This window comes from Lonchura striata, chromosome 1A (genome assembly GCF_050655825.1).
Source record: "Lonchura striata isolate lonStrDom1 chromosome 1A, ASM5065582v1, whole genome shotgun sequence".
Classification (NCBI taxonomy): Eukaryota; Metazoa; Chordata; class Aves; order Passeriformes; family Estrildidae; genus Lonchura; species Lonchura striata.
The window spans coordinates 63,096,188-63,123,946 of NC_140741.1; the positions used below are offsets into that span (position 1 = coordinate 63,096,188).

The 27,759-nt window shown below is 40.6% G+C and overlaps 1 protein-coding gene across 1 annotated transcript in view; it reads right to left on the minus strand.

The window, feature by feature from the left end:
* The window catches only part of CDHR3 (cadherin related family member 3), a 33,993-nt gene extending 7,303 nt beyond the window's left edge, over nt 1-26,690 (minus strand). Inside the window, exons 1-15 of the mRNA XM_085569751.1 lie at nt 26,488-26,690; nt 23,551-23,747; nt 19,061-19,229; nt 16,654-16,739; nt 15,556-15,650; nt 15,348-15,452; nt 11,228-11,376; nt 9,752-9,941; nt 9,290-9,458; nt 7,755-7,854; nt 7,498-7,596; nt 6,660-6,886; nt 4,808-4,979; nt 3,009-3,253; nt 286-470 (exon numbers count right to left, since the gene is read on the minus strand). Coding sequence (XP_085425877.1) covers nt 286-470; nt 3,009-3,253; nt 4,808-4,979; nt 6,660-6,886; nt 7,498-7,596; nt 7,755-7,854; nt 9,290-9,458; nt 9,752-9,941; nt 11,228-11,376; nt 15,348-15,452; nt 15,556-15,650; nt 16,654-16,739; nt 19,061-19,229; nt 23,551-23,747; nt 26,488-26,557 — 2,258 coding nt within the window. The 5' untranslated portion in view covers nt 26,558-26,690. The remainder of the gene's footprint in view (nt 1-285; nt 471-3,008; nt 3,254-4,807; nt 4,980-6,659; nt 6,887-7,497; nt 7,597-7,754; nt 7,855-9,289; nt 9,459-9,751; nt 9,942-11,227; nt 11,377-15,347; nt 15,453-15,555; nt 15,651-16,653; nt 16,740-19,060; nt 19,230-23,550; nt 23,748-26,487) is intronic.
* Nucleotides 26,691-27,759: the final 1,069 nt, after the last annotated feature.

Sequence of the window (27,759 nt, forward strand, 5' to 3'; positions counted from 1 at the left end):
GAGCCTCATGAACATAGCTGCCTTTAGAGATTATAATTCCTAATTCCACTTCTACCTTCTGCTAATGTTAATGTTCCTAAACCCACGAAAAAAAATGCCACAGACAAATTTCCATCAGTTCATATCATTAACACCCAATATCGCTGCACCTGGTATTGGCATTTACTACAGTACAGGGCACACTGCTAGAAGAGATTCAAAACACCGATATCCTCCTGGCAGAAAGGCCTGAGCCAGCTCTGTCACTGCCAGGTGGTGCTGGGTTCCCAGAGCTCTTGGGGGACTCACAGAGGGGTGCTGCGTGCTGTCCCTGCCGGGGGGCAGTGGCTGCGGAGCCGTGCCAGCAGCAGGAGCCCCAGGTAGGCCAGCAGCCCCAGGAGCAGCGCGCCGCCCAGGGTGACGACGAATGGCACGTACCACGCCGACGGCGAGTACCGGTTCTCCCTCCTCGTCACAACAGTGATGCCAGGCTTGTAAAACAAGACAGGAAGAGTTCCTCAGGGCTGCGTACCGGCACCAGCGTCACCTTTCATCCGGCTGAACTTCTGCACTGAGGCACCCGAGCTTGCCCCGTGGCTCTGCAGGTGATGGGCACAGGGAGGCAGTGACTCCTGCCATGTGCCCACCTGCTGCCTGCCAAGGCAGCTCCGAGGGCTGGGGTGGGCCACTGAGCTCCTGGGGCAACCAAAGGCAGGTGAAATGGAGCCCACCCACAAGGAAAAGGGGAGGTTCCAGATAATATTTCAATATTTTATATTAAAAAAAGCATGTCGTGGTGAGGTTTAAAAGCCTCGGGTTGCCTGTGAGGCTGTAAGCACACTGGTGGAGGGCGGGCAAGTTCAGGGAATACTGTCATTACTGAGATACTGTTTTCTTTTTACCTAAGGCAAAACTGGAAGTAGGTCATCTTCACTGCAGTGATCATTCACACTGCTTTGTAAGAGTAGTTGAAGCCTAAGGAACTGGGTTATTGTATAAAAAGAAATGGAACTCCTTCTTTTTACCCAGTGACTTGTTCCAGAAGGAAAAACCACACTTCCTGAGCAGTTGCCATCTCCCACATCTTCCTGAGTGTCAGGAGACACATCTCTGAGTTGGCACATCACTTGGTGCTAACAGCTCATTCATTAAGGTCCCATCATGAAACTATCCTCACAATTTCAGAAATTACTCATTCACTCTACCTAATTCATTACCTAGTGTGGTACTATTAGTTTTGATCATCTAGTGAAATTTTTATTTAATTTTCTGTAAGAAATCTGTAATCACATTGAGTATGAAATTGAGCAGGATATCTATTTCTTTCCAGTTTAAGGATAATTTTAAAATATCCTATTTAGTCTTGTCAAAAAAAATACATCCAATCCTTAGAGAAACACTCAAATAATCTCAATATCACCACCACTTTATCCTCACCTGGACTGAAGTCACAGGTGATGTTTTATAATGGGGATTCTTTTCTACACTACCAGCTTTCCAGTTTCTTACTCATTGAGTTGCTGCACTGAACACATGTAAAGAGCAGTGATGGGAGAACTTGCTGTATTGGAAGTGTTTTTCTGGAAAATAGCCTTCAAGTGGAAGGCTGATATCTCTGGGGAGACAGATTTAATGCTGTAGTATGTGGCTGAGACTGTTTATATTTGTGGTAAAGCATGGGAAAGAAATACAGAATAAGTTTATTAAGCTTAACTTTTCATTCCCACATCAAGTTGGGGGAGTAGAAGGTAGTGAAAAAATCATTTCATCCGTCCCAAAAGAGCATTAGATAAGAACAGGGTTATTAATCAGTCTGAAAATTTGGATTTAAGCGTGTTCATAGCAAAGCAACCAGACTTGTATGTGCTGTTTGCAGGATCCTTTGGTTCTGGCTCAGTTACCAGAAGCCTCTAGAAGATCTAGACCATTTTACAGTAAAGGCCTCTTTTACCACTTCATATTTTCATTCCTGCATGCAAGAAAGAAAAGGGTAATGCCATCTGCAAGCAGGCAGGGAATGGATGGACTGTGGATGATGGAAGATGGTGCAGCAAGGCATGAAGGGGTGACTGGTACAAGGAAAGGGACAGAGTGGTCCATACCCTCAGGCTGTATCACATCTACAGGCAAGACAAAAGCAAGCTCTCTGCACATCCTGCACCAGCCTGACGGAAATCAGCTTCAAAATTGAACTGGTAAGACAGAGCTCAATTGCTGTGCAGGGGGGTGAAGAGTTTTGCTGGGACACAGGCCCACAGCTCCACAGGCTGTGCAAGGTAGATCCCATCTGGGCTGCCAAAAGCTGTGCAGGCTTACACAGCTCAGCTATGAACCATCACATGGGCATGAAGCTCAGGAAAGACCCATGCCACCCCTTGGGATTTGCTGTCTGAAACCTGCTGAAGCTGCAATACACTGAGGCTGTGCAAAACTGCTTCAGTTCCTGACATGCTGCTCCAAGTTTTACACAAGAGTGACTTCAGGTCTGGAAAAGAGACCCGTTTAAGTGATGAGGATTTATTGTTGTTATTGTCTGTTTCAACTTTGATAGCCACAGATTAATGTGCTCCAATGATAAAGAAGCACACAAAACTGCAAGGTACCTGGGGGAGTGAATAGTTATGAATAAAAAAAGAGGTAGTTCAAAATGCATGAGGTAATTTTAAGGTTCCAGGCAAAGGTCAATCCCTGCTCTTTTCTTATTAATAAAGCTGCCAAAATCTTTAACTTTCCAGTTGCATGGTAATGGCAGTGTGCCTGGTCCTTTGGCTTCCTGCCCTTTTTGTTTTAGAAACTGAAATACAAAACACATGTTATGACTCTGTACCTGGGACTAATCCTTCATGACACAAAGCACATCAACCACCTCTGCCTTTGTCATAAGAGCAAAGGGCTCAGAACCTCCCAGGACTAGATGCACTCTGGGGTTTTGCTTTCCTTTTGCATACACCTATCCTCTTCTCTTTACTCCTGTGGAGATTACTCCATAAAAGAAATGCAGAACTGGACATAAGTTTTAATGAACTTACTGTAGTGGTCGTGGCAGTAGTAGGGTTTGGGATAACTCTGATGCTTAAAGTCACTGTTCCAGTTTTAATTAAGTGTGTAGTTTTGTCCCTGGCAGATACCAAATTGTCATCTGTTATGTGGACACGCAGACTGTAAATCCAGTTTTTGTCAAGTCCACTCTCATAGTCAAACTTTGATGCAAGAATCAGACGAGATATGTTGGAGCCAGCACTTGGTGAAAAGGTGAAATGATTGTTCTCATTGCCTGCAAAAAGGTAACACCAAAATGCAAAAAAAATTACTTTAATCCCACATTAAAGTAAATGTGTGTAACAAGTGGTGAAGTGTGGTGAAATGTCAGTGACAAGAAGGGCTCCTTGATCTTCCTTGTACCATATAAAATAATTTTAAACAATGCAGTCATAAAAGCATTACTATCTAGAATAAGAGCTTCTGTGGAGACATAGCAGAATGGAGGCTGTGGAAACACTTCAGAGCCATAGGGCACACAAGAGAACACCTGAATGACCTGAACTTACAACCAGGGGAGCACCCAACAACACCCAGCTGGGGTGAGGACCCTGCACTGTGGCAGGGCTCGTTCTGCTACTGGGGTGTCCCTGGAGTGTTGTTCCAGACCCTCTCCATGGCTTCTACATCTGCCCAGAGGCAGTGGCTTTTGAAGAGAGTTAATGACTCTGTGACACTCATTGCCTCCAGTGCTTTGTCAGCTCCAGGGGGCAGGGAGGAGAGCTCAGAAATGCTGGCTCTCCACCCCTTGCTTTCTGTCCATTGTAACTGGAGAGCTGCTCATGGCCCAGGCTGCAGGCAGACCAGCTCCAGCTATTAGGTTCTGGACAGACAGAGCCTTGAAAAGGCACCAAATGTGCTTTGGTTTTGCTCTTGTGGCCCCACAGAGATCAAGAGTTGACATGTCCTTGGAACCCATGACTGTTTTATAGCACAAAAAGGGCCATGGGTTGCTCTGTGGCTCAGAGACCAATGCATGACACAGCTCAGGTCTGTACTACCAGGACTGGGGCTGTGGTCAGACACTGATTTACTAACACAGCCATTGTATGGAATCCTGGGTCAATACCATGTCTGCAGAGCCCCTTCTATGGCATCATTGGGCTGCAGTAGGACAGAGATTCTCTCTTTTGATGTTCACAGCTTTTTACTGGCACCTGGACAATCTGCTCCCTCCTTCACAGCAGTCACTTCAGCAACAAAAGAAGGAATTGCCCCAAGAGAGTGTGTTTCCATTTTTGTGAAGCTGAGTGTCACCCCATACCACTGCAGTTCTTGAAGTGGATGCAGCTGATCATGAGGTTCAAAGAAGGATTTTTAAAATGAGGGTTTGTTGCATACAGCAAGGACCTTACAACATGCAGGTTCAAGCAGTTGTTTTGAACAGTGCACCAGCATCTATGTGATCATGAGCTATGCAGAAATACCAATCTTTCCATCATTTCTCAAGATTTACTCAGCTGTAATTGGAAGGGAAATTTGACACTGCACACCATTCCAGCTCATTCTTCTGAAGTTCTTGTAAAATGCGTAATTAATGGCTTATTAATTAATCTGGCAGGCAATCCAGCCTTGCAAGGGAGTGGCTCTAGCTGCTAGCATCTGTAGCACCAGTAGCCAGCTTGTGGAGAGGATCAATATAATGATGTGCAGAACTTGTGGATCACAGCTAGCTCACCATGAAATGCAGCACACAAACTATGTTAGATTTTTGTTTATAAGTACAAGTGAACTGTCAGCATTCACTATTGTTCCCACTGTTCCCAGCTCGCCCAATGTAACACAGTACCTTCATTAATGAAGTAACGGAAAGACCTGGGATCAGAATCACGATCTTGACATTCAATCCTGAAGCCATTAATATTGGTCCCAACAGCTAAATTGACTGGGATTTGAAGTGAGAAGAAACTGGGTGAACAAACTGGTTCTTCATCATTTACTTCCAAAACATTCACAGTTACCTGGAAGAAAAGAGCAGTAGCAAGATGAAGCTGCTTCAATGTGCTGAGACAGAATTTTGTTAATTTCAGAAACTGTTTGGTTTTGCTCATTTTGTTCTTTTGATCAACAACAGTTGAAGAGCACTGAAGTCCCCTTCCAACCTAGCTCCTGCCAGAAAATGTCTGTGATCATTTGTCCTTCAATTCTTCTTGTGATCAGTGTTTTTCCAGGAACATGTTCCATACCATGAGCCATCTTCCAAAAGTGAAGGGTTTTCAAGTTGATATATCTGTTTGAACAATCTGAATTGTGTTATAGTTAAAATGAGAAATAGTATCACAGAATCATTAAACTCCTAATCATTAAACTCCCTTCCAAAATTCTCAGTTTGCTTCATAATCAAACATTAGTTATGCTTCTTAGCATATTTGATAACCATTTAGAGTATGATCCATGGAATGAAGAGTGTTTATAGACTGTTCCCAGTGATAGAGAAATGCTGGTAATTGTCTCCTGCATGGGTAGGAGCACCCTGAGTAGAACCAGATGTGTTTCATGTCATCTGGGGTTAGTTAGCTGAAAGAAAAAGGTTACCCTTCCCAAAGTTCTTTCTACTAATGTCTGTTAATCAGGCAACAGATAAGCTTGACATTGTTAAAAGCTTCTGATGCTAAATTGTCATTAATTGTCACCTTGAAGCATTATAGATGATAAAGAGATTAAATACCTCCTAGATAGCAACTCCATGGGTGGTGCTTGGCTGGAATCAAAAGCAAGCCTAGCACCTGTGTCACCCCCAAGAGATGTGTAAAAATCAAATATAAAGCAGTCATGAGGGAGAAAATGTGAAAAGAAGTCAAAAGGAGCCTATCTGTGAAGGACACTGAGATTCTTTGAAAGAAGTTACTATAAAATACCTTTGTGGATATAGCATCTATACTTTTTCTTTTGAATAAAATAGGTCTGGGCAGAAAACCTAAGCCCAACCCTGCTGTTAAAGGTTATCTTGGTACCTGGCATGGTCTTGGCTCCTGCCAGATAGCACCGTCAGGGGAAAAAAGTAGATGATGGTCAGGGCAAGGCACAATTCCAGCAGGCCAAGTGGAATCAGCTACTGGGCTGGCCCTCTGACACTAACACAAGAGGCCACCCAAGTCCTCCTCCCATCCGCATCCTCTCTGTACCACCCCATGAAAACACAAAGCTCTGATATGCTGCAACACAATTCTCACATTATTATGGACACTTTGCAGGCAAACAAAATCAAAAGTATGTTTGAGGGCAAAGGGATACTACACAGACTCCAAAAGAGTTACCACTAAGCATGTCTACAATTAAATTGTGCTACCTGGCCACAAGACCCTGTCCTTTTTCTATTTTCTAGTAACCTCTGTGGTCATAAGTAATAACTTAAATTGTCTAGGGTACAGAAAACAATTTTACTGTCCAGGTAAAATAAGTAAAAAAAAAAAAGTCTGAGAAGCAAACACCACAGTTAAAAATATTAAAATACTATTTATCTTTTTTGTGAGAAATAAACGAACGCTGAGTGAACACCACCTTTTTCATCTGAGTAATATATAGCTGGGCAGGGTTGCACTTGCCCTTTACAGAAAGTGTTTTGCCCAGTGTCTTACTATTGCTAGGAAGAAGAGAGAAAGATGTAGGAAAAGGTGAATTAGTAGAGTGAATTTACTCACTGATGCTGTTGTAGAGTTCTCTTGGTCTGAGGCCTGTACTGTGAAAATATGTTTCTGAGTTGTTTCATAGTCTAACCTAGCTAAAATCCTCACATTTCCTTCTGTTGGGCTGATCCAGAAGATATTTGTGTAATCCCTGGTGCCAGCTCCAGCTACAATGGAGTAGGTGATGACATTGGGTGGCCAGTCCCTGTCTATGGCATGCACTCTTCCAATGCTGGATCCAACTGAGAGACAGAAAATCCATATTTCATTAACATTTAAAGTAACAGAAGGTACAGATGAAACTGAACTAAAGATTTGGTTTAGAGTTTTTCACACAAGAAAATTAAAGCATCAGTATTATAAGCACTATTTCTCTATGGTGTGCTATGGCTCCCCTGTGTATGGTATGCCCTGCTGCTAGCAGTAAATACCAAAACACAGGAGTGTGCAGAGAAGCTCAGCAGAAGTGCTCCATGGCTGGGCCAAGGGAGTCCTCACTCGTCTGTCAGTCTGCAAAGGTTTCTGTGCACCACCATAGTCCCTCCAAAAGGCTAATTTAGCACGAGCAGAAAAAGAGTCTAAAACAAGTCATCCAAGTTCAGTTCCTGGCACTGCCACAGATTTCTTGTGCAATTGCTGAATTTGTCTGTGTCTCAGCTTCCATCTGTACAACTGGAGTTTTTGCCAGCTTAGTCTATTTAAGGGTAGTAGGTGGTTGTGTGGTGGAGACCCTATTTGAACTAGAACTTTGAGCCATTTGCCTCATCTACATATATGAAAATTCATTTGGAGCAAAAAGACACTTAACAACATGGCAACATTATTTCTATAATTTAGGTGCTACTTACTGTACCTTTAGTAATTTCTGAAACACTAAATACATAAGATAAATTACGGAAGACTGGAAAAAATTCATTCACTGGCTTTATCCTGATGTAAATGTAGATGATATCTGGAAATATAACAGAAGATTAAATCAGAAGATTAAATCATAGTTACGTATGGCTGTGAAATTTTCTCATGCATATATTCAAAATACATATGGTATTCCTCTCTCCATGCTGTTACAGCACAGAAAACTATGAAAAGAAATGTAAAAGGGATACTTGCTTGAGTAGTTAGGATGGGCAGTATCTTGCACCCTGACAGAAAAAGTATAAACTTGAACTCCTGGATTAGCTGGGTTTTCTAGATCAACAGTTCCAGTCATCTAAACAGAAAGGAACAGAATCATATTTATACCTCCATACATGAAGTCACAGTACACATGATGACAATTACTCTCTTCAGCATTCTGTAAGTGTGACTTGCCCCTTGGGTATATAGAATAGTTCTATAAGAATAACACAGACCAATAGGCAATTCCAGGCTTTTTCTACATGCTTACACTTCTGCCAACAAAATTTCTTCCCCTTTAGAGAAGAAAGTTTAATTATTTGATTATAAGGTCTTGACCTTTTACCTAGTCAATTCAAAACTTGTATAATGAGCTGGATATTTATGCTGCCCTTTCTTGGCTCAACAAGGATTTGTGATTGCTAACAGTAATAGCTTGAGCTACTACCTGAGCTCATGCCTGCAGACATTAAAAAAAAAGGTATCAGGTCCAGCCATGAGTGTTTGCCCAAATTGTGGCTTGCACAGATTTAAATCCTAGTCTTCTGAACTCTCTATCTTGCTGTGGAAGCCTCATAAACTTTGGGGCAGTGGGACTAACACACTGCTCTTCAGGGAGATTCCTGGAGGAAAACAGGTTACTTGGTGTAGTCTGTTACAAGCCTTTAATACCTGTACATTCACAGGATTAAAGGCCTGACAACAATCTTATCCTGTGCAGGAAGCAAAATGCTTTTTATGTTGGCAGATGAAGCAGCTAAGGGCAGTTCTTATTGACAAGGAAACCTCAGTTCTAAAATTAAAGTAAATCATACAAAATTATTTTACTGCTCCTTTAGCACTCTCGTCTTTTACACAGAATGACTATTTTCTGTTGTCTCCCTTTTTCTGTAGTTGCCCACGTTTTTTTTTTTTTTAAAGCAAAAAAACAACCACCATTGCATATGTCCAGGAACTGGTGGGGTTCTGGCCAAAGCAAGTTTGCCAGCAGCTATCAGCATAAGGAATCCATATTTTGACATGCAAAATCACAGAAGTGCAAATCCCAGCACACTTTCCTGAAAATTTGCTACTCAAAGTGATTTTACTATTCTGACCAGTTACTGAGTTACTGAGTGTGAGATTTCTCAAATATTTAAATTCTTCATGCTGAATAGCAAGGATCTTCCACAGTCTGTCGTGAGTAAATGAGTATGAAATGGCATCAAATTTCTCTGTTTATCCATATCAACGTTGGTGCTTTACACTCCCTAAAAAAGAAAACTTTTTTTAATCGTATCTAGCACATTTATTTAAAACTGAAGAAAACTCTCTCTGTTCACTAAATTCTGTATAATCCTTAGAAAGCATCCTATCTAGGGGTATATAGTTCACAACCAGTCAAAACAGTCATTTTACACATCACACCTACTGTGAAATGGATTATAGCAATTTTTTTCTTGTACAATAAATTTTAAAAATCCCTTTTAATATTTCATAAGTTGACTTCTCTAATGGGGTAATCTAACATAAAGCCACAAATGACTGACCACAAGTCTTCCAGACACAGCGGGCTTCAGAGCAAAGTTATTGCTTCCAAAACCAGACAATCCAGTGAAAATAAATTGGTTGTTTGATGGATCAGCATCAATATCTTTACAGTAATTTCTAAGCTCAAAAAGAAATGTCCCAGGAGTTGTATTTTCATTTACTTCTTTCCTGTTGAAAAAAAATACATATCCTGTCAAAGCAAATTATATTTCTCCTTTTGAACTCTTCATATATTACAGGCCAAAACATTGATTTACTTTTTAAGTGAAATCCTAGACAACCATGGAGGAAGCAGCCCAGACACTGAGCCACGTGTTGTGATGGACAGCAGCCCTGTACAATGGGCAGGCTAATGATAAATGTCCACTTGAGCCTCCAGCTCTAGGGCTGGGGGTGTGCCCTAGTCTGCACACAGGTCTGGGGCAGCAAGACACCACCAAGGCAAGGAAGAGACTCCATACCTGAAGGCAGAAGGATGGCATTCGGGGGGGTTGTCATTGACATCGTCAATAACAATTGTGATCTCCATTTCACTGGCATGGCCGCTGCTGGGGCCGTCCTCCACTCGGACCATCAGTGAGATGTTGGGATGGAGCCGCAGCGGAAGCGCATCCCGGTCGATTCTCCCAGTCACCTGCAACACTCCAGTTGCTGTCAGAGAGCAGCCAGAAATCAGACATTCACCAAGAGGGGAGGGCAGCTCAACAGAAAGGTAGCAGAATAAAAAGTCTTCTGTTCTGTGCAAATCATGGCTGGTTTAGTTACTTTCTTTAAGTGATGCAAAATGGCTCTGAACATTCTAGTAAGATTAATGCCTAGATACTGTTGCTGAAAAATACACTTTAGAAGGCCTCAGCAGAGGGTTTGTAAAGCATTTTGGTTTCCCTTACTCTCAATCTTCTAAGTGCAAGCCAGAGTTGAGTGCCTTCACAGAGCATCAAGGACAACAAGCTGCAAATGCCTAGGCTGTTCTTGCTCCCTAGCCAGTAAAACAGCTTCTCTTTCCATTTTTATCACTCAAGCATCCATCAGCACCTCCAAATCTACTCACACATCAACAGAGCTGTGACAGACTGTGCCAAGTGGTCTGGTCAGCCACTCACTTAATACTTTTTTTTCACTTCTGTTAGCCTCTGTCAAAAATACAAGTTTTTTATGGCACAGTACTATTCCCAGAGCACAATGGAGTTAAAAGAACAATGCATACATCCTCTGCATTCTGGAGTGTAATGAGGAGGAAGGTGGCAATACAAGGCCAAAGGTCATAGGTAATCCAAAGCATTTATGGATCATCCTGATCCCACACAGCACTGTGTTATGTGGCACTTCTTAACAACTGTGATAAACAGTTCTAAAGCAATAGCAGACAAGGAGCAAAGCTGCCACTGAATGCCAGCCCTGGAGGAAAAACCCCTGGGGAACAGATGTACAGACTCCAGATAGAATGAAGAAGATAGGATCGCCATGAAAAAGAGGACTCTTTTGGATGATCTTGCCTGAGGAGGGTCATGAATGGAACAATGAACTTGAGGTGTAGATTTGCTGAGCACCTCAGTGCTAGAGACGTCAGACAGGGGGGAGGACATCATGGTCTAACTATCTGCAGATGTTTCAAGAGCCCCAGAAGGATCACTACAGTCCTCAAAGATTAAAAATAAGTCAGCAACCTTAATTCCACCCAAGGAACTGCCACCCTCCAGACACAAGTCAGTATTTGTCAAGAAATCACCTTTGGTCTATTTTCTTCAAGATATCTTATCAAGTCTTGGTCAGCTGACCAAAGAATTTCACTTTAATAAGGGACTGAGTATTTCTTATTGCTATAGGGAGCCACTAAATAAAATAAGTCTATTTAAATCTAAGGCAAAATAATTTCTCCAAAGTAGACGGTATTTTTTTTTTTCAGATGTCAGAAACCATATTTTTGTTTGTCTGACCTGGATTTATGGAAAAATGTCTGTTAGATGGCTGGATGCTGTAGAAAAGTCTGCTGAGAGAATCTTCATCATCAGGATCTTTAGCTGTTATATTGGCAACAATGGTGCCCGGGCTTTGCTCCTCTGGAATCCTGTAGATTCTTTGTTTTCTACAAGATAAAATTCAGCAAAGCATGCATCTTGTTTGCAAGGGCAGCTGATTACAGACTTTGCTGAGAAGCCAATTGTATCAGCAGAGCCATGGCGCTGCTGGGCTCAAAGATGACTATTTACCCATCTGGATAAATATCCCAGTCATTGGTTCTGCCAGATGGACATGTAGCAGTAGCTGAACTGGCATGTGTTCGTGAAGCATGACACAGCCACACAAGTAAGTGTTCTTCCTCTGCAAATTTTCTACAGTAAAAGCAATTTGACTTGCATAGAACCATGGAAGTTGAAGAGGTAGAAGGCCATTAAGTCATGACATCCATCTCCCTGAAGAGCCATCAGCGCATAAAGCCATTTCCTTCAATTCCTTCATTTTGCAAGAGAAAAGCAAAAATTAAAATAAGCAATGTAGTTAATCATCTTTTGGAATGAATGTGGGAACCTTCTTGGGGGCAACAGTATTACAGAAAAACTGAATTGTCTCTGCAGTAGGCAAAGGCAGGAAGGAGCACTCTTCTGGGTGCCTAATAGATGAACATGCCTCAAACTCCCAGCAGCATCTGTCTACCTGATGCACTTTACACTGGGAAAATGGTTCTCTACTGCTACTGTTTGGTATGCCAATGCTCCCACATTTCCCATGAATTGAGTTTTATAGGTCAGATATGGCCTGGCAGGAAATTGTGCAGAATTGCTTACAGTAGTTGTAGTTTGATGTTCACGTGGGTACTCAGGTGGACAATTTCAGTACTTGAACCACATGCAAAAATAGGCGTGGGCCAGGACACAAAAATGGTGCAAGGCATTTCAGAAGACTGATTTATATTACTGAGGCACACACAAACGCACATGCATCTCCTGATTTTAGAACTCAAAGGGAGTTTAAGGTCCTCGAGAGTTAAAAAAAAACATTAGAAGTGTGTTTCAAGACTAAATATTTTTTTGCACTTTTAAAACATCTTATGCCACCACTTAGGTAATTGACTGGTCTGTAGTTCCCAGTACAGGAAGATGTGAGTCCTCTGTTCTCTGAAGACACACATCATGGAGCACTTAGCTATTGGGAGCAGAGAACTGCAGAGACACAAAAGAAGATCCCAGGCCTCAAGATCTCCACTTGTGATTTTTAAAATGGTTACTGTTCTGCCAGTTCATGTGAAAAGAGGAAGGCACACAGAAGAGAAATCACATAGGGTTTTCCCAGTAAAAACACCTAACTTACAGCTAGAAGAAAACAAAGAGGTTATGAAGCTTGTTGTGTCAGTTATTTATTAAGTTTCTAGTCTTGGCATTGAACCTCTTCCTTCTGTGTTCTACAGTTTCTTCCAGAGTCATGCAGAAAGAAAGAGATCCCACTCACTCCTACAGCTCTAAGTGGCTTTGGCCCAAAGTAGAAAACTCCCTAAGCCCACTGGAACCCCAGCTCCAGCCTCTCTGTGATAAGCAAACTCACCACAGCTCCACCCTTACAGCCCTACCAACACTTCGGCAACGTGGTCGTTATCCCATCCTCACTAGATATTTTGGGAAGAAGTGAGGAATCAATAAATATGATTATTGAGCACACCCCCATAACACAAAGCACCAGTACAGCTGGAGAGGAGCTGGGGCCACTTCCTACACAGCTATGTCTGGGATATGTCCTGTTGTCCATCTGTCTGCCGCCTGCCAGTGGATTTTTACAGGATGGTTCAAGCAGACCTTTTAGTCACTGCAATGTAATTGCAAAGGAAGCATATGTTTGTTTTCTTGTCTTCTCCTTTGTTTTCCTGACTCCACAAGTTTTCCATTGATTTTAACAGCAACAATTTCAAAAGGCTGAATGCCAATGTAGTGTTGTGAACACCAAAACCAGATGTGTTTGCATATACTGTGGGAACAATTAAAAAGACCCTTTGAAACTCTGTTCTTGACAGCTGTGATTGGGGTAAAATAAAGGAGGTTTTTGCTAACTCCTCAAGTTTCCCCAGCTCTTATCCCAGCACTAATTATTACAGTGTCAAGCAGTACTCAGCCCCAGCTTGCAGCTCCCATTGTAGCAGGAGACAGCCCATACATGTGCATATTAGGGATAGATCATGGAGTGTAATTTAATCTAAAATTCTTTACAAACTGAGATGCTCTTTTTGATCTGTAGTGTCAATCTAAAAGGGAGAAGATTCAAACAAATACCACTCTATTTGTGCCATATAAGCCTTAGAACTTAGGTGTTACAGATTCTCAAGTCACTGCAGTTTTCACCAATTCAAACAAGTAGATAAATATTTAAAAGAGCTCTTTTAGCATTCCAGACACAAGCATAAATACACAGAAATGGCAACATTAGGAGGGAATAATCAGTCTAGAACACAAGGGCAGACATTGGCACTGGGAAGAAGATTCTGTATGATGCCTTAAGGTTTAGCTTTCAATTTTTCCAGATCCTATACTGCATTAGTATATCACTCTGAACTTCATATTAAGTATTAGCAAGTTCTCTTCACAGGGTGGTTAGATAAAACAATCCTTTTCCGCCTTGAGAATCAAGGACACCTTTGTAGCTTTAGACCCAAAAAAGGATAAAAACCAGCAAATTAAGGAAATCTGGGAGTTCATAACCCAAAACTGTAATTGGACAATTAACCCCAATATGTAAATGGACCAAAACTTATAAAAGTGTGAAAACTTGTGACTAGTTGTCCATCTTGGGGTAGGCTTGGCCAGGCTCCTGTACTGCCCAAGGTGTATCCTTTGAAGGCCTTTTAATGAATACCTACTTTATTCCTTTAACTCATGTTAGCCTCTGCTCCAAGTAGCTTCCCTTGCAGAAGTATAGTAACATGGAATGAGCTATTAATGGTCTTGCTTATTTCAGACACAGGGTTCAAGTAAGAAAACAAAAAACAAAAAAAAAACCCCCAAAAAAACCCCCAACAATTCCTGCCTATTTCTAACATTTAATTTCTTTTTTTTTTTCTTCACATTCTTCACCCTTTTATCCATCCAGGTCTAAATCATTGGCCTCAGCCCATGAGCCATGCATTGCTCTGGGTCAAGACAACACCCAGAAGATTGTTCCAAACAAGTGTCTGGAACCTCCTGGCATGGCCCCAGGTGCTATCCTGTCTCCACTTTTGCAGAGATAGCAGGAGAGGAGCCATCAGAAATATTCTCAGCAGGGACCTTGTAGAGTCTCACAATCAGGAGACACAATGACAGTGCCTTAAATCCCATCGTGTCTCATGCAAGTGAGACAGATAAATCAACAACAGAGATGGATCAACTGTAATAATTGTCAAGCTCCTGCTTCAGAACCAACCATGCATTGTGCTTTCTACAGCAATACAGTCCGCTTGTAGCACATGCATATTCATGCCAATTTTTCCAAATTCTCAATATATCCTCACTCCATTAGTCTTCAAAAGCTATTTCTGACTTGTGTGTTATGACACAATTTCCTGCTTATGACACAGTAAGAGACAACAATGTTTCAAGATCACCAGGATTGTTTACAAGTGTGTCTGGGAAGAGGAAGACTGATCAAAAGGGAAACCTTTATATGTCTAGACATTTCTGCATGAATAAACAAAATTATGGTGAAATGCACACCTGCATAAGGAGCAAACTCTATATGATTGTATTCACACCGGGTGAAATTAATCACTTTGTCTGAACTTGTCCACAGATCTTTGCATAACTTTAACCTCTGTAAATGCTAACAAGGAAAACAAGCTTGTTTGGCTGCTCTTAGCATGAAAGCAGAGCCTGGAAAACTTGTAACTACTAAGAATACAAATAAGAATAAATGAGGGACATTAGGACAAAGCTTTCCAGTATAAGAATAGGAATCATAGCAAAATTAAAAGACTTTTTTCAGTTGTATTTTGTTGTCATCATTATTTGCCCTTATATTAAACCCTCCTACTGGTAGCAAAGCAGTAAACCTTAGAAAACACCTATATTTTGAGTGCAATGGAAAATTTTTACTCACGTGGTAAAGTAAGGGCTTTCATCATTGATGTTAATTATATTTATCTTCACTGTTCTAGTTGAGTTGAGTCCATCTGGATCTGTCACTGTTACATTTAAAAAGTAACTGTTAAATAAGAAAAACAGAGTAAGAATCATTCTGTGTATGCCAGAAAACATTTCTCTGAATACTGTAAGCTAATAGGCCATGGAATAAAATACATTCTCACCAATGTGGATCTTTCTCATAATCAAATTCTTTCATGGAAAAAATGGCTCCACTTTCCGTGATTGAGAATGGTGCTGTTGCAGGAAGCAGTGAATACTGAAATGAAGAGAACAAGAAATTAGTCTTTTTATCTTTAAACATCCCGCCATTCATTCCTTGCCTTGTAGAACAGGGAAAGTTACAGAGGGTCATGCACCACGCAGATAACCTGCAAAAGCCACTGAGCAGATCTGTCCAAGGGTGTCACAGCATTCCTTTATTTGCAACTTCCTATGCCTCAGATGTGGCAGGGGTTAGGAGGCACGAGGAACTCTCTGCCATTGCTTTCACACACAACCCAGAGCTAAACCCCCACAGGTCTGCTTCCCTCCTCACCAGCTCAGCTTGACAGGGCAAAGACTGAGGATAGACTTCAAGCAAATTGCTTTCTTGAATAACACTAAACATTGAAGTCGCATCTTCAGGTTCAGTTCTTGAATGTCCTGTATTTTATAAAGCCAAACTAAATAAAAGCAAAGATACAACATATTTCTTAGCTAAATGCAGTTACTTTTCCTGAGATACCAACTTATAATATTCCACAAGTTTTTCTGAATACCAATAGTATTTTCAAATCAGCCAATACATTTTCATAACATAAGGTCACAGTTTGTCCTGGAATTGTCAAAAACCTGATATTCATACATCTTGTGATTTCCCTACTGTCTCATTTAAAAGAATTTATGGTGTGATACAGAAGATTAAAAATTTTATTTACCTTTAGTGACTCTTATCTACAAGAAACATTTTGTAAGGCTTTTTTAAAATTTTAAATTCACAATTTCTACTGTCTCTCTGATTAACTATATCAAATTCAGCCTTCAATATCCCTTAATTTTGGAAGGCTGAGGACTTAAAATATAGTTTGTGTCCAAGCACTAAGGCAGCTTTTTCTTAGTTTAGTATTGAGAATGTTTTTTTGTTTTTTTTTTTTTTTTCCAGATTAAACCTTTTCCTGTGTTTCTGATAAGGAAGGAAGTTGTTGAAAGATGATGGTAATTCACATTTCAGACACAGCAGATTATATAATCTCTGGAGTTTTTTGTTTAATACAACTTACTTTGAGATTAGCATTTTCAGGATCAGCTGCATCAACTTGGTAAATGCGTTCTGGAGGTTTCCTTTCCATCACACAAATTGTCACAGCTGCAGGGATGTAAGACTCAGTGTTATCTGGGTAAAAGTAAAGGGCACAGCAGCAAAGAGACTGATGCATTGATGCTGTCAGGATGTAGTACTACCTGCTGCATCTTCTCACTTCACAAGTATAATTCCAAAACCATCACAAAGATCACAGATACTCAAAAGATAAAAAGAAACCAATTACGTATCTGTAAACAGGCAACCACCATTGCAATATGAATTTCCCTCCAAGGGAAAGTCTGATCATTCCTTATGGCCTATCTTGAGCTGTTCACAGGTTATGGAGTAAATAATGCATTTGGGTTATGTCTGTGGGGTATTTTACTATGAAGATGGGAAGAAAACAGTCCTGTTCTAGGTCTTCACCATCATCCCCTTCCTGTCCACACCCTGTGCCCTGCCAGGAGAGCCTTTCCTCTTCATTTCCACTTTTTCTTTACACCTGTGAAGCAGATAAGCAGTGGATGGCCTGCACTTTGCTTTGCTAAGGCTGATAATTCAGAGCAAGGTATGTTTTTTTCCATGCCAGGGATTCTCACAGCTGGGCTATCCTATACTGGACCACTGGCAACAGGCTCATCTCTCCTTGGGCAGAGCAATTAACAGGACGACAGATCTTCAGATCACATTATTTGCTTTATGCCCTTTTGTGTCTGCTGGATCTGCTCTTTCTGGACTATTAATTTCCACTGTGACCTCTACTGACTGCTGCTCCTCATCAGAGCAGTGGGAATCCCAGAGCAGCGTAATGAGTTGTTCCCGGAGGACAGCAATATGAATACAAAGTTTAATGAGAGGGAGATGCTTTTTCATAAATAGCAAATGCGCAATTAATGTCTAATTGTGGCGGGTACTGTTAACTAAAGCCACACAGTTAGACAGATCAGACATCTGTGCTCACCAATTTATGGCAGATCTAGCTGAGAGTTAAGCTGATGCCTTTATTTGTAACAAGTCCCCACGTAGTTTATTTCATGCTGTGTTGATCTCTCCAAGTGTCAGATTTAATTATTATTAGATTCCAGTGGCACCCATGATATGCAAGACACCAGCTATACTGAGAAGATGACACAGCCTCTTCCCTGGGGGGAAGATAATTTGCTTTACAAACTAAGTATTGTATGGAATCAGGGATGTCAATGTGCTCAGGAGGCATCAGTGAGGAGGGCTGAACATGAGCAGGCTGCTCTGAACGTGTCCCTGTGCAGCAGGCAAAAGTCAGGCTGCAGCTGGGCTTCACCGCTCCAGTGTGGTCAGTGCAGACCTGGGGGGCTGCAGCCAGCTCTGAATGCCTGCCACAAAGGGATCACAATTTAGTATTTTCAGATTTTTTAAAACTGCATGTTGAGGTAGGCTTGGCCATACAGTGCTATTAGGTCAGCAAGTCTTCAAACGGTACTTTATGGAATAAACTGAACTGTTCTGTCTGCATGTGAACATATAATAAAAAAATCATTATATTCTGATCTGGTACCATTTTTGCAGGTCTTCGTCATTAGTAAATAAGCAACTCTTTACTCTTAGAGAGTAAAGAAGTTATTTCCCATCCTCTCTATCAATGGCAGCATCACTCACATCAGGTGCAGCAACACCTGCAAAGCCTGCACTGGCCACAGCTGCAGTCCAGGCTCTCCAGCCTCCCTCCCAAGGCTACTGCACATTCCTCCCCCTCGCACCTTTACCCCTGGTCTGAAAGTCAACATGGTTGACATCAACTGCCTCCTGCAGGAGACATCATTCTCTGCCTCTTTCCATTTGTACCACCATAGATCACAATCTCCAAGGTCTCACTCTTAATACTGATTTTCAACTTAATTTCTCATATGAAGGTGCGAATGCAATATGCAGATATAAAACATCTGCAAAGGAAGGTTTTTATGGTTTTCCCACAGAAATTCTTGCACATACAATATGCACTTGTTGAAATTTAACTTGCTTAGCCAAATCAGTTCAGTTTTCATCAAACTACAAAAATATGTACCCATACTCAATGGCTATAATCCCAGCAAACCCCAGTTTTCTAATTTAAAACAATATGTATTTACTAGCATAATTTTTCTTTTAATTCTTCAGCTGCTTCAAAATTATTAAATATTTTTTAAACAAAATTTCAAGAAAAATAAAAGGGCATTTCCAGACATGAAGCATACCAACTCTTAGTGTAAAACAAAGCTCTGATAAAAAGAGTGTCCTGTTTATCCCTTGTTTTCCTAAAAGAAAATTTCTAGACTACTTTACCTACAAGCACTGTATGAGCTCAGTTTTTTTAAAGCCCATGTCATCTTTTCAAGTATTGCTCTTTTCAAATTCTACCATTATCTTACTTTGAATTGCCATATTTCCTTGAAATGCAGGATGTTCATTTTTATCTGTTACTTGAATAGTCAATATGCTAAGGTCAGTTCTTCCAGTTGTATCTTCAACAAAAATCTGCAAATCAAAGCTCTTTGGCATAGTTTCATAATCTAGGACAGGGTTTCCAGTGGTAATAACCTGAAAATAAAATATTATTATTAGCACATGATGCAAGAGATGAAACTTATAGTCCAAATGAGAGAATACAAATAAAGGGACACTTTCAATCAGTAAAGAGTGAGTGTTTAAGATGATCTTTTACTTGCTGGCACATTTCTCATGAGTGGCAAAAATGTGACAGAAACAGAGTAAAGAGATCAAAATGTTGTGTGGCTTCACAGAGTAGCTCAAAGATCTTTTGTGCGAGGAGCAGTTTGAGGAGGAGATAGCCCTGAAGAAGCTGCCCTGCCTCACAGCTTTGTCTTCACGTTCAGGACTACATCTTGCAGGTATGTGTCTGTTTCAAGGGTTTTCCTTTCCACATCATGCTCCAGGAGTGTTCAAGGTGTGATGAGACTGAGAATTTGGAGGAGGCCTTGCAAGACACAAGGGCAGTTTCACTTTTTCTGTGAGTTAGAAACACGAGGAGGAAGATCTTTTACTTGAAATAAAGAGTGTGGAGGCAGGAGACCATATAGTCCTTGTGTAACCTGTATCTGGGAGAAGACTTACACAAAATCCACAGAAGAAGGTACCTTCATGGGTACATTGTCTGCGAGATGCATCAGAATTGTTAGGGGAAAATGCTGAACTAATTGAAAAAATAACCTAGGCCTTGAGTTTTGCAAGATTGATAAGGCAAAAATTTGTTTTACTTTGTTTTGGGGATTATATTTCAAAGGCTTCCAGCTCTGCATATTGCCTCAACACAGAGTATGTACTAGCACAAATCTGACATTCCATGAAAAAAAGTAAAATGCAATCATTCTGGATTTAGGATGAGCCTTGAGCAACAGGAGGATGCTGAAAGTTGTATGCTTCAATCTTCACTGCTGAAACCAATAGATCTTTCCTTTTTTGGACAAGAAAGGAAAAGGTGACAGTTTAGTTTTTTGTGTGGCTAACAAACTGTGAAATTTGAACACAGTAGCAGGGTGCTGTGAAACTGGGAAGGAAAACTCTTAGGGCTCATGAGTGAATGCATCAAGTAGCATGTCAGTGTATTTACAATACTGCACAATAAAGGAGGCTGAAGAACATGCAGAAAGAACAACAAAATAAATCCTTGGGTTTAGATGAGATGCTGTGGGTCAGAGGACAAACACAAAAGTGATATTAGCACAGTTGGAAGACAGAAGTCAAAATAGAGACAAATAACAAAGAGTTGGAGGGGAGTGAAGAGAAGCACAAATGTTTTGTGCCTTTTGGTACATAAAACAACTTCTCTCTGGGACCTCATGGATCTTTTTGTTACAATACTGCAGGAGAAAATAACTGTGTCCTGGATGGTCTCCTCTTACTGTACAGATACAAGTTTCCCATAAAAGTGATGCTAACACAGAAGAAACATCCTAAAAATCTTGTCACAACAGTGGAAAGCTTGATGTTCAAAATTAATGTTTGATGGAGATCTAAGTTCTGTAAACACATACAATTAATTAAACATTTTAAACTGTCCAGGTCTAAGGAGAAGTTATGTGCTCTGGATATCAGCCCTCCAGTTCACAGCCAAATATTTTCATTAGTTCTGTAACTACAGCCAGACTAATTGTGCCTAAATACACATCTTCCACCCTCCTTTATAAAGGCCTTGGAAGTAAAGATGTGAATCTAAATGGTCTTTTTCTAGATTGCCTTTGAACCTTTTTGTGTTCAGCCCACTGGTGTAGGCTCTGAGCCAGAATTTACCTTTCCTTCAGGTAGGAGCAAAGATTTTACTGATAAAGGCTGCACACACTTGAAGCAACTGCAGGCTTCATGAAAGGGGATCTGGGGTCACCCCTAAACTGTGTATCACTCATTCCACATGAGAATTTCACTGCTCCCTGATCCATCACCAATACATTCAGAGAGTACCATTAAGAGCACCCAGATAGTTTCAGGAAACATCAGGTTTTTTATGCATTCCACACATCTTCTGTTCTTGAGAATCTTCAAACAGGAGTAAGGTGAGGAGGAAGGGACAGGACTGAGATCTCAGAATCTCTTACTTTCTCAGAAGTCCCAAAATATACCAAGAAGTGTGGTATTGCTTTCTGCTGCTGCAACAGGACTAAATGTGCTTCATAAATACTGAAGAGCCTATTCAAACAGGTTCTTAGCTAACCTCATAATTAATTCATGAAATACTGCCTTTTTCTATATCATCTTAGCAAAGATTTAATGGCAGCAGGTAGAGCTGAAGTGTCTGGTTTTGGATCAGATCACTTTTGTGAAATACTGTTGAGATCTGCTACAAGTGTAAGTAATTAAAAGTAGCAATCTTCATCAAATAAATTAACTAAGAACACCCATGTATTTATCCTTGCTTTATGAGTTGCAATTAGAACTCCTCTGCTAATTTGCAGAATTTGTATGTAGATTGCTTTGTGACTTTTTTCATGACTGATATTCACTGGCTCAAACTCTTTGTTCTAGTCCTCCAAGTGACTTAGGAAATGTTAAAAAAAGCAACAGTTCAAACAAAATGTAGAAAGGTTCAGAGGCCATTCTAGTAATGTGGCTATGGTATGACATGTATAGAAACTGTCGCTTTGGAAGAAGCAGTCTCCAGTCTCCAGCTTTTTGGCCATCCATTTTCATCCTTGTGTCACCCTCCACTGTTCTAGAACAATAATTTCTCCATCATCCTTGCCATAAAAAAAAAACAAGAAGGACTTTTTGTCTATTATTTTTCCTCCATATTAATTTTTCAGTCCCACTCAGCAAGAAGCAATATAAATTCTTGTGCATCATAACATAATGACAGCATGGGACAGGAGCAAGCAGGTATATAAAGGGACTAAGTTTTTTTTGAAAGCAGAAGGGATCACTTTAATTCAAAATGCCAAAATAAAACTTAGGAAGGGAGTCCCTACATTATGGGTCCTCTGTCAACAAAGCCAGTTTTAGGAATGTATCTATTTCCTTCTGATTCTTACACAGAAAACAAGGAAGGAGCATGAAGCAGAGTTCAGGCAGGTTTAGGTAGATATCAGGCAAATGTTTTTCACCCAGAAAGTGGCTGGACACGGAACAGGTTCCCCAGGGCAGTGGTCACAGCACCAAGCCTGGCAGAACTAAAGATTGGATAATGCTCTCAGGCACATGGAATGATTCTTGGGGTGCCCTACATAGAACCAAGGAACCCTTCCAACTCAGCATATTCTATAATTCTATGATTCTATGATCTCTTCAGCTGACCCAGTCCAGGTATGTGTACAGTCCCACCCTATGCTCCACAGGTGAACGAGGGATTTTTTGAGAAGTTTTTAAACCATTTCACTGACCTGGCTGAGGAGTAGTAACGAGCCATCTGAGTTGGCACAAATGAGCTGTGTGCTTTCCTGGGAGGCTGGAGCATGGGAGCCACAGCAGCTCCCTGCATGCTCATCAAATCCATGAGCCAATACCACCCAGGGCCACAGCCTTACTTTTTCCAAATTTCTCCCAGAAACACCAGCAAAGAGAACAAGAAAAGAGCTGTTGTATCAGTTCTGTGAAAACCTGAATTGCTTAAAAACACTCAGAAAAGGATATTCAAATCACCTTTTAAAGACTCTGCACCATTTCTATCTATATCTATTAAAGCCACCTTCAGTGTCACAGTTCAAGCTCAGCTGTACAAGCAAGTTGCAATGGGATGACAAGTTATCATGCATCTGAACACTCATTGTCTGTGACAAATGTGAGCTAATACTTGCTGATATATCCAACAATGAAAATCAGCCTGAAGTAATGGAAATTGCTCTGCATTTGCCATAGGACAAGAGCATGCAATGGATAAAGACAGGTCTCAGATGTGTGGAAGGGTGGTAACTTCTGCATCAAGATAATGTCCTTATGTGTCACAGCCTTTGTTCAGAATTAAAAATTACTTTGATCTAATTCAGCTTCATTTATTTTGGAAGTGAGACAAATTAATTTTAATTCTTAAATTCTTGGCGAGAATGGCCAAACAGAAGCTGTATGCAGTTTAACTAAGGCATTTTCATTTCACAGTGAGTCCATACATATTAAGCCGAAAAACTTTGTTTAAAACCTCAAAACAGAAGCAGATTCTCCATGTTCTTCTTCACCTCTTATTTTCTAAAAATCACATTTTTTTCTATCACAGAATCAATGGAATTATTGTGATGAGTGATTTTTCCTAGATGCAATTAAAAATCATAATTACTATTGCTATTCATCTGTCATATATATTACAGCATTTTTGAATACTACCACAGTCTACATTTAAAATTCTTTTCTGTCAGTCCCCAGTAATCCAGGAAACATCAGTCTACAACCAAAAATCACTCAAGTTAAACTTAAAACTCACGCTGAATTCAAGACCTCCTTTTGGTTCAATGTCAAAAGCTTCTGCGAGCGGATTTGACTTTACTATGATAGGACGAATTGCAACACCTTCAGAAGAAGAAGCATTCACACTAAAGTTGTAGACTGTAACACCAGCTGCTGAGTTTTCTTCAACAGTGCTTGTTGCAGGTAAGCCCTCAAGCAACTGGGGTCTTCTTCCTGCAGATGCAAATGAACGTAAAATTACTTGAGCTAAGAAGATCACAGCTTTTGTCCAGAGCTGCCACTAAGGAACACAAAATGCCCTGATTCTCTTTTCACATATGAATGGGGGCTTGTGGTAGTAAATCCAGTGTTAATGGCAAATTAATGCATCTTTTCTGTAATTCAGTCCTATAGTGTTCTCATCTAGAGTGGTCATTGTTGAAGTATTATTTTACTGCATCATTTGCTTTTATATATGTCTTTATGCAGAAGCAAAGAAGCCCAAAATGTTTATATTTTAAAATTTTGTCCCCTGTACTAATTAGTGCCTCTGTTCACTGTTACATCAAGAGGTACCTTAAATCATACAGACCCAGATACTAAAGAAGCAATGTTTTTTTTGTGGACTGCACTAGCTGCAGTACCTATGTCCTCCATTTTCTCTCTTCTAATTCTTTCTATGGCAGCTGTGTGCAAGCCTGGCTCTTGAGTAGTGTGAGTTAGTAACAATTTCAGGAGTGCTACTGTCATGTCTCCTGCTTTGAGCGAGGAAGAGCAACCTGGAGTCTTTGGAGAAGATGCAGGCCCACAAAACCAAAATTATGGCTCTAAACTTCATGGAAGCTGCACACACTGGCGAGGCATCCAACAGATTTGCACAAGCTCCTTGTTTGTCCAGACCTTTGGACTCCCCAAACAAACTTTTTGCTTTCTCTGTCATTTAACTTCAAGCTTTTGGTATTTTTGACAAAGGGCTGTTGTGCTTCATTTTATGAAGAGTGTCTAGAAAACTTAAATCAGGACTGCTTTTGATGCCCTGAAACAACACTTCAGTAGTCTCACATCCCTGAACCAGCAATGTACCCCAACACCACACCAGGGCAGGGCTGACTGCTGCTTGGGGATGGATGCTTCACCAGCTCATCCAAAACACTCTCCAAGAAAGCTGGCTGTGTTCAGCCAAGCTTCCTACACACTTTGTGCCAAAAGGGAGACAGATAGTGCCCACTCAAGGTCTGGACAGGCTCTTCATACACCAGTAAATACTTTAGCAAAAGCCCCACGAAGTCTTTTTCTTGCTGCAGAGTTGCAAGGTGAAAAGCTGCTACAGGAACTAGTCTGAGACCATTGGAGCTGCAGCCAAGGGCCCCTCCACAGCTGCATGGAGATTCAGATGATCCCACACTGCAGATACAGCAGGTTCATGGGTCACTGATCCAGCTGGGATTATTCTGGCATTTTTGGAAAAAAACTACATTGGAGCTACTCTACAGGTACAGGGTGGGATGTGGGAGACTGTGAAGTGGGAACTGTCTGAAAGAGTTAATCTGAACAGGCCAATCTGACACCCTGGTAGGACTGAGTTCAACTGAGCTGTTACTGATTTACGTCAGCAGGAGCAAGATACAGTGAAGGACTAAGTTTTTGTTACTGGTATTACAGATTCTGGAAAACATCATCAACAAAAATCACCCATGCAAATAAGGCTAGGCTGAGAGGGGCTTCCGGAGTTACATTTGCATAAGTGGAGCTGAACTTCAAATAAAATCTCCTGTGGACTGTACTTAATGAATTCAGCTCACTCATCAAGCCACAGTTCATTAATGGAAACCATTTCTAAAAACAATTAAATAATTTACAGTATTTAGAAGTGTAGAAAGGAGTCGCTATTTTTGTATTATGTCCAAAGATTGCATTGGCCACTTATTCAGAATTTGTCTTTCTAAATCAAAAGTTCTAACTTCTTGCTCTTTATTTTTAACTGAAATTTTAGGTGCTGAAGTTGAATGGCTTCTTCTTTTTCCAACCAGTTTTACCAAAACTCGCCTTCCATATTTACAAATCCATTCCTACCTCTTTACTTTGCAGAACAAAATATTTCTGAAGCAATTTAACACATTATCAGAATTCATTACAATCATTGATAAATTATGAGTCTAAGACAAAGCAATCATGAGATTATTTTGGAGAAGTTTATTTATATTTAAAACTTATTTATCTGTGATGTGTCAGTCTTTAGACTGTGCTTGAGTAACAAGCACAAGATTTTCTCTGTCCACAACCATGCAGGTTAGAAAAATGCTATTTTTCAAAGAAAGCTGAAAGTGGCAGGCGGTGTCCTAATCACAGTTTTGGGAACATCAGGAAAACCACTGAATACTGACAGGTACCTGAGGGATGGCAGAACTCTTAGAGTTACCTGAACAGGAAGCTTACAGCAACACCAGTGCTTTGTGTGCCATGCAAACTTCAGACAGTTTGAAGATCTACTAAGTTGCTAATGTGCAAATACTCATATTGGCAAATCTCCCATGTATTTACACTGATCAAAGTTAGTAACATTATACTACTAATATTGTCCACAACTTTCTTTCTGTTTGGTCCTGTTTGGTTGCTTGTTTTACTTTATCAAAGAGAAATGTTATCAATATATGAAAGGAAGACACTGGAGTATAACTATGAGTTATTATTTCTTGAAGAGCTGACCTCCTTTCCCACTCCAGTGTTGTCACACTGAGCAGTGGCTATTAGAAATGAAGTGCCTCATCCAAAAAAGAGTTTTAGCAAAGAGTCATATTCTCTTCATTATACTGCTGTAACCACAGAGCCCAATCCATTTCAGTAGGAAACTAATTGTTACTTGATTTTTCCCATCTGTGTCTAATACCTAAATATGTATTATAAAGTTCCCTAGAGAAAGCATAACAGCCAACAGTGTTCTAATTTTAGCAGCATAATGAAATCATGTTCTTACCAGATACTACTCCCAGCAAAATTATGAAAAGGAGCATGTTCTTCATTGTCTTTGTTACCCTGTCCTTCATCTTCCCAGGATGCAAACTAAAGGAAGATCACAGTATATTTTCCCCAGTTTACATCAGCTTCACCAAAATTCTTCCTCTTTTTCATGTTGTGCAGTGAGAAATGAAACAAAGGGCCCGTGTCTCTAAGGGAGTTTCCAAACACTGTCAGCTTGTTTGCTTGTCAGGGAACTGCTCCTTGCTGACACTTCATTCACAGCCCTGTTCTGTACTTGGGAAAACAGTCATTAATTGTCCTTTCACTATAATCATCTTATTCATTGAAGCATTATGAAGAGAATCTAGTATGTTTTAAATCTGGAAATACCATGATGCTTTCACCACTCTGGCAATGAGGTGCTGCTTCCACTCACCAGAAAAAAATACTCATGTTTTTAACCCAAACCAAGAACCTGAAGTTTTTTAAATTTCTGACTACCAGAGAATCACTCAGAACACACATACTGTAGTATTTGGAGGTGAGACATGTGTACATGATGAAGTTTCTACATGATGCAGCTTTGCTGTAGCTGTCTCAGGAATAGCATGGACCCCCACAGATTAGGCATTAGATTAGGCATTTAACTTGCTAGCCCACAGTACAACCAACTTTTTTTTTTTTTTTAAATAAGGACAGTCCTAGTGTTATTTCATGGAGCACAGGAAAGAAGTGACAAAAATACTGGAATTGGGTGCAATATAGGTGCATTAGAATTGAGTCACTGAATAATTTAGCCTGGAAGGGACCTCTGGATGTCACCTAATCAAATATCCTGCTCAAAGCAGGCTTAATTAATTCAGGTTGCTCAGGGATTCATCTAGTTGATTCTCAACACCTCCACACAAACTTAGCAGCTCTGCTAAGAGGCAGAATTTTGAGAGTCAGATTTAACACAGCTGTGGAGAAACCTGACTGATTTGTGATCTAAACTGGCATCTCTAGATGTTTCTGCATGACCCTCTGTGGTTGTCCCACTGAAAACTGGCAGTAGCTCAGAAAGTTGTGTCCCTTGCATGTGTGTTTTATGTAGCATGAGCGTGTTCATTGAACACGCTGAACATGAGCAGCCAGATTAACACCAGAGCAGGCATTGCCTATGCTTACTGCATTCACACCTCAGACTATGGTACCTACGTCGCCCAGAAGATTCTGCTAACACAATGGACCTGGGAAAAGATGCCTCAGTAAAGCCTAGTGATTGGAACTGAACCATATCTAAATATCA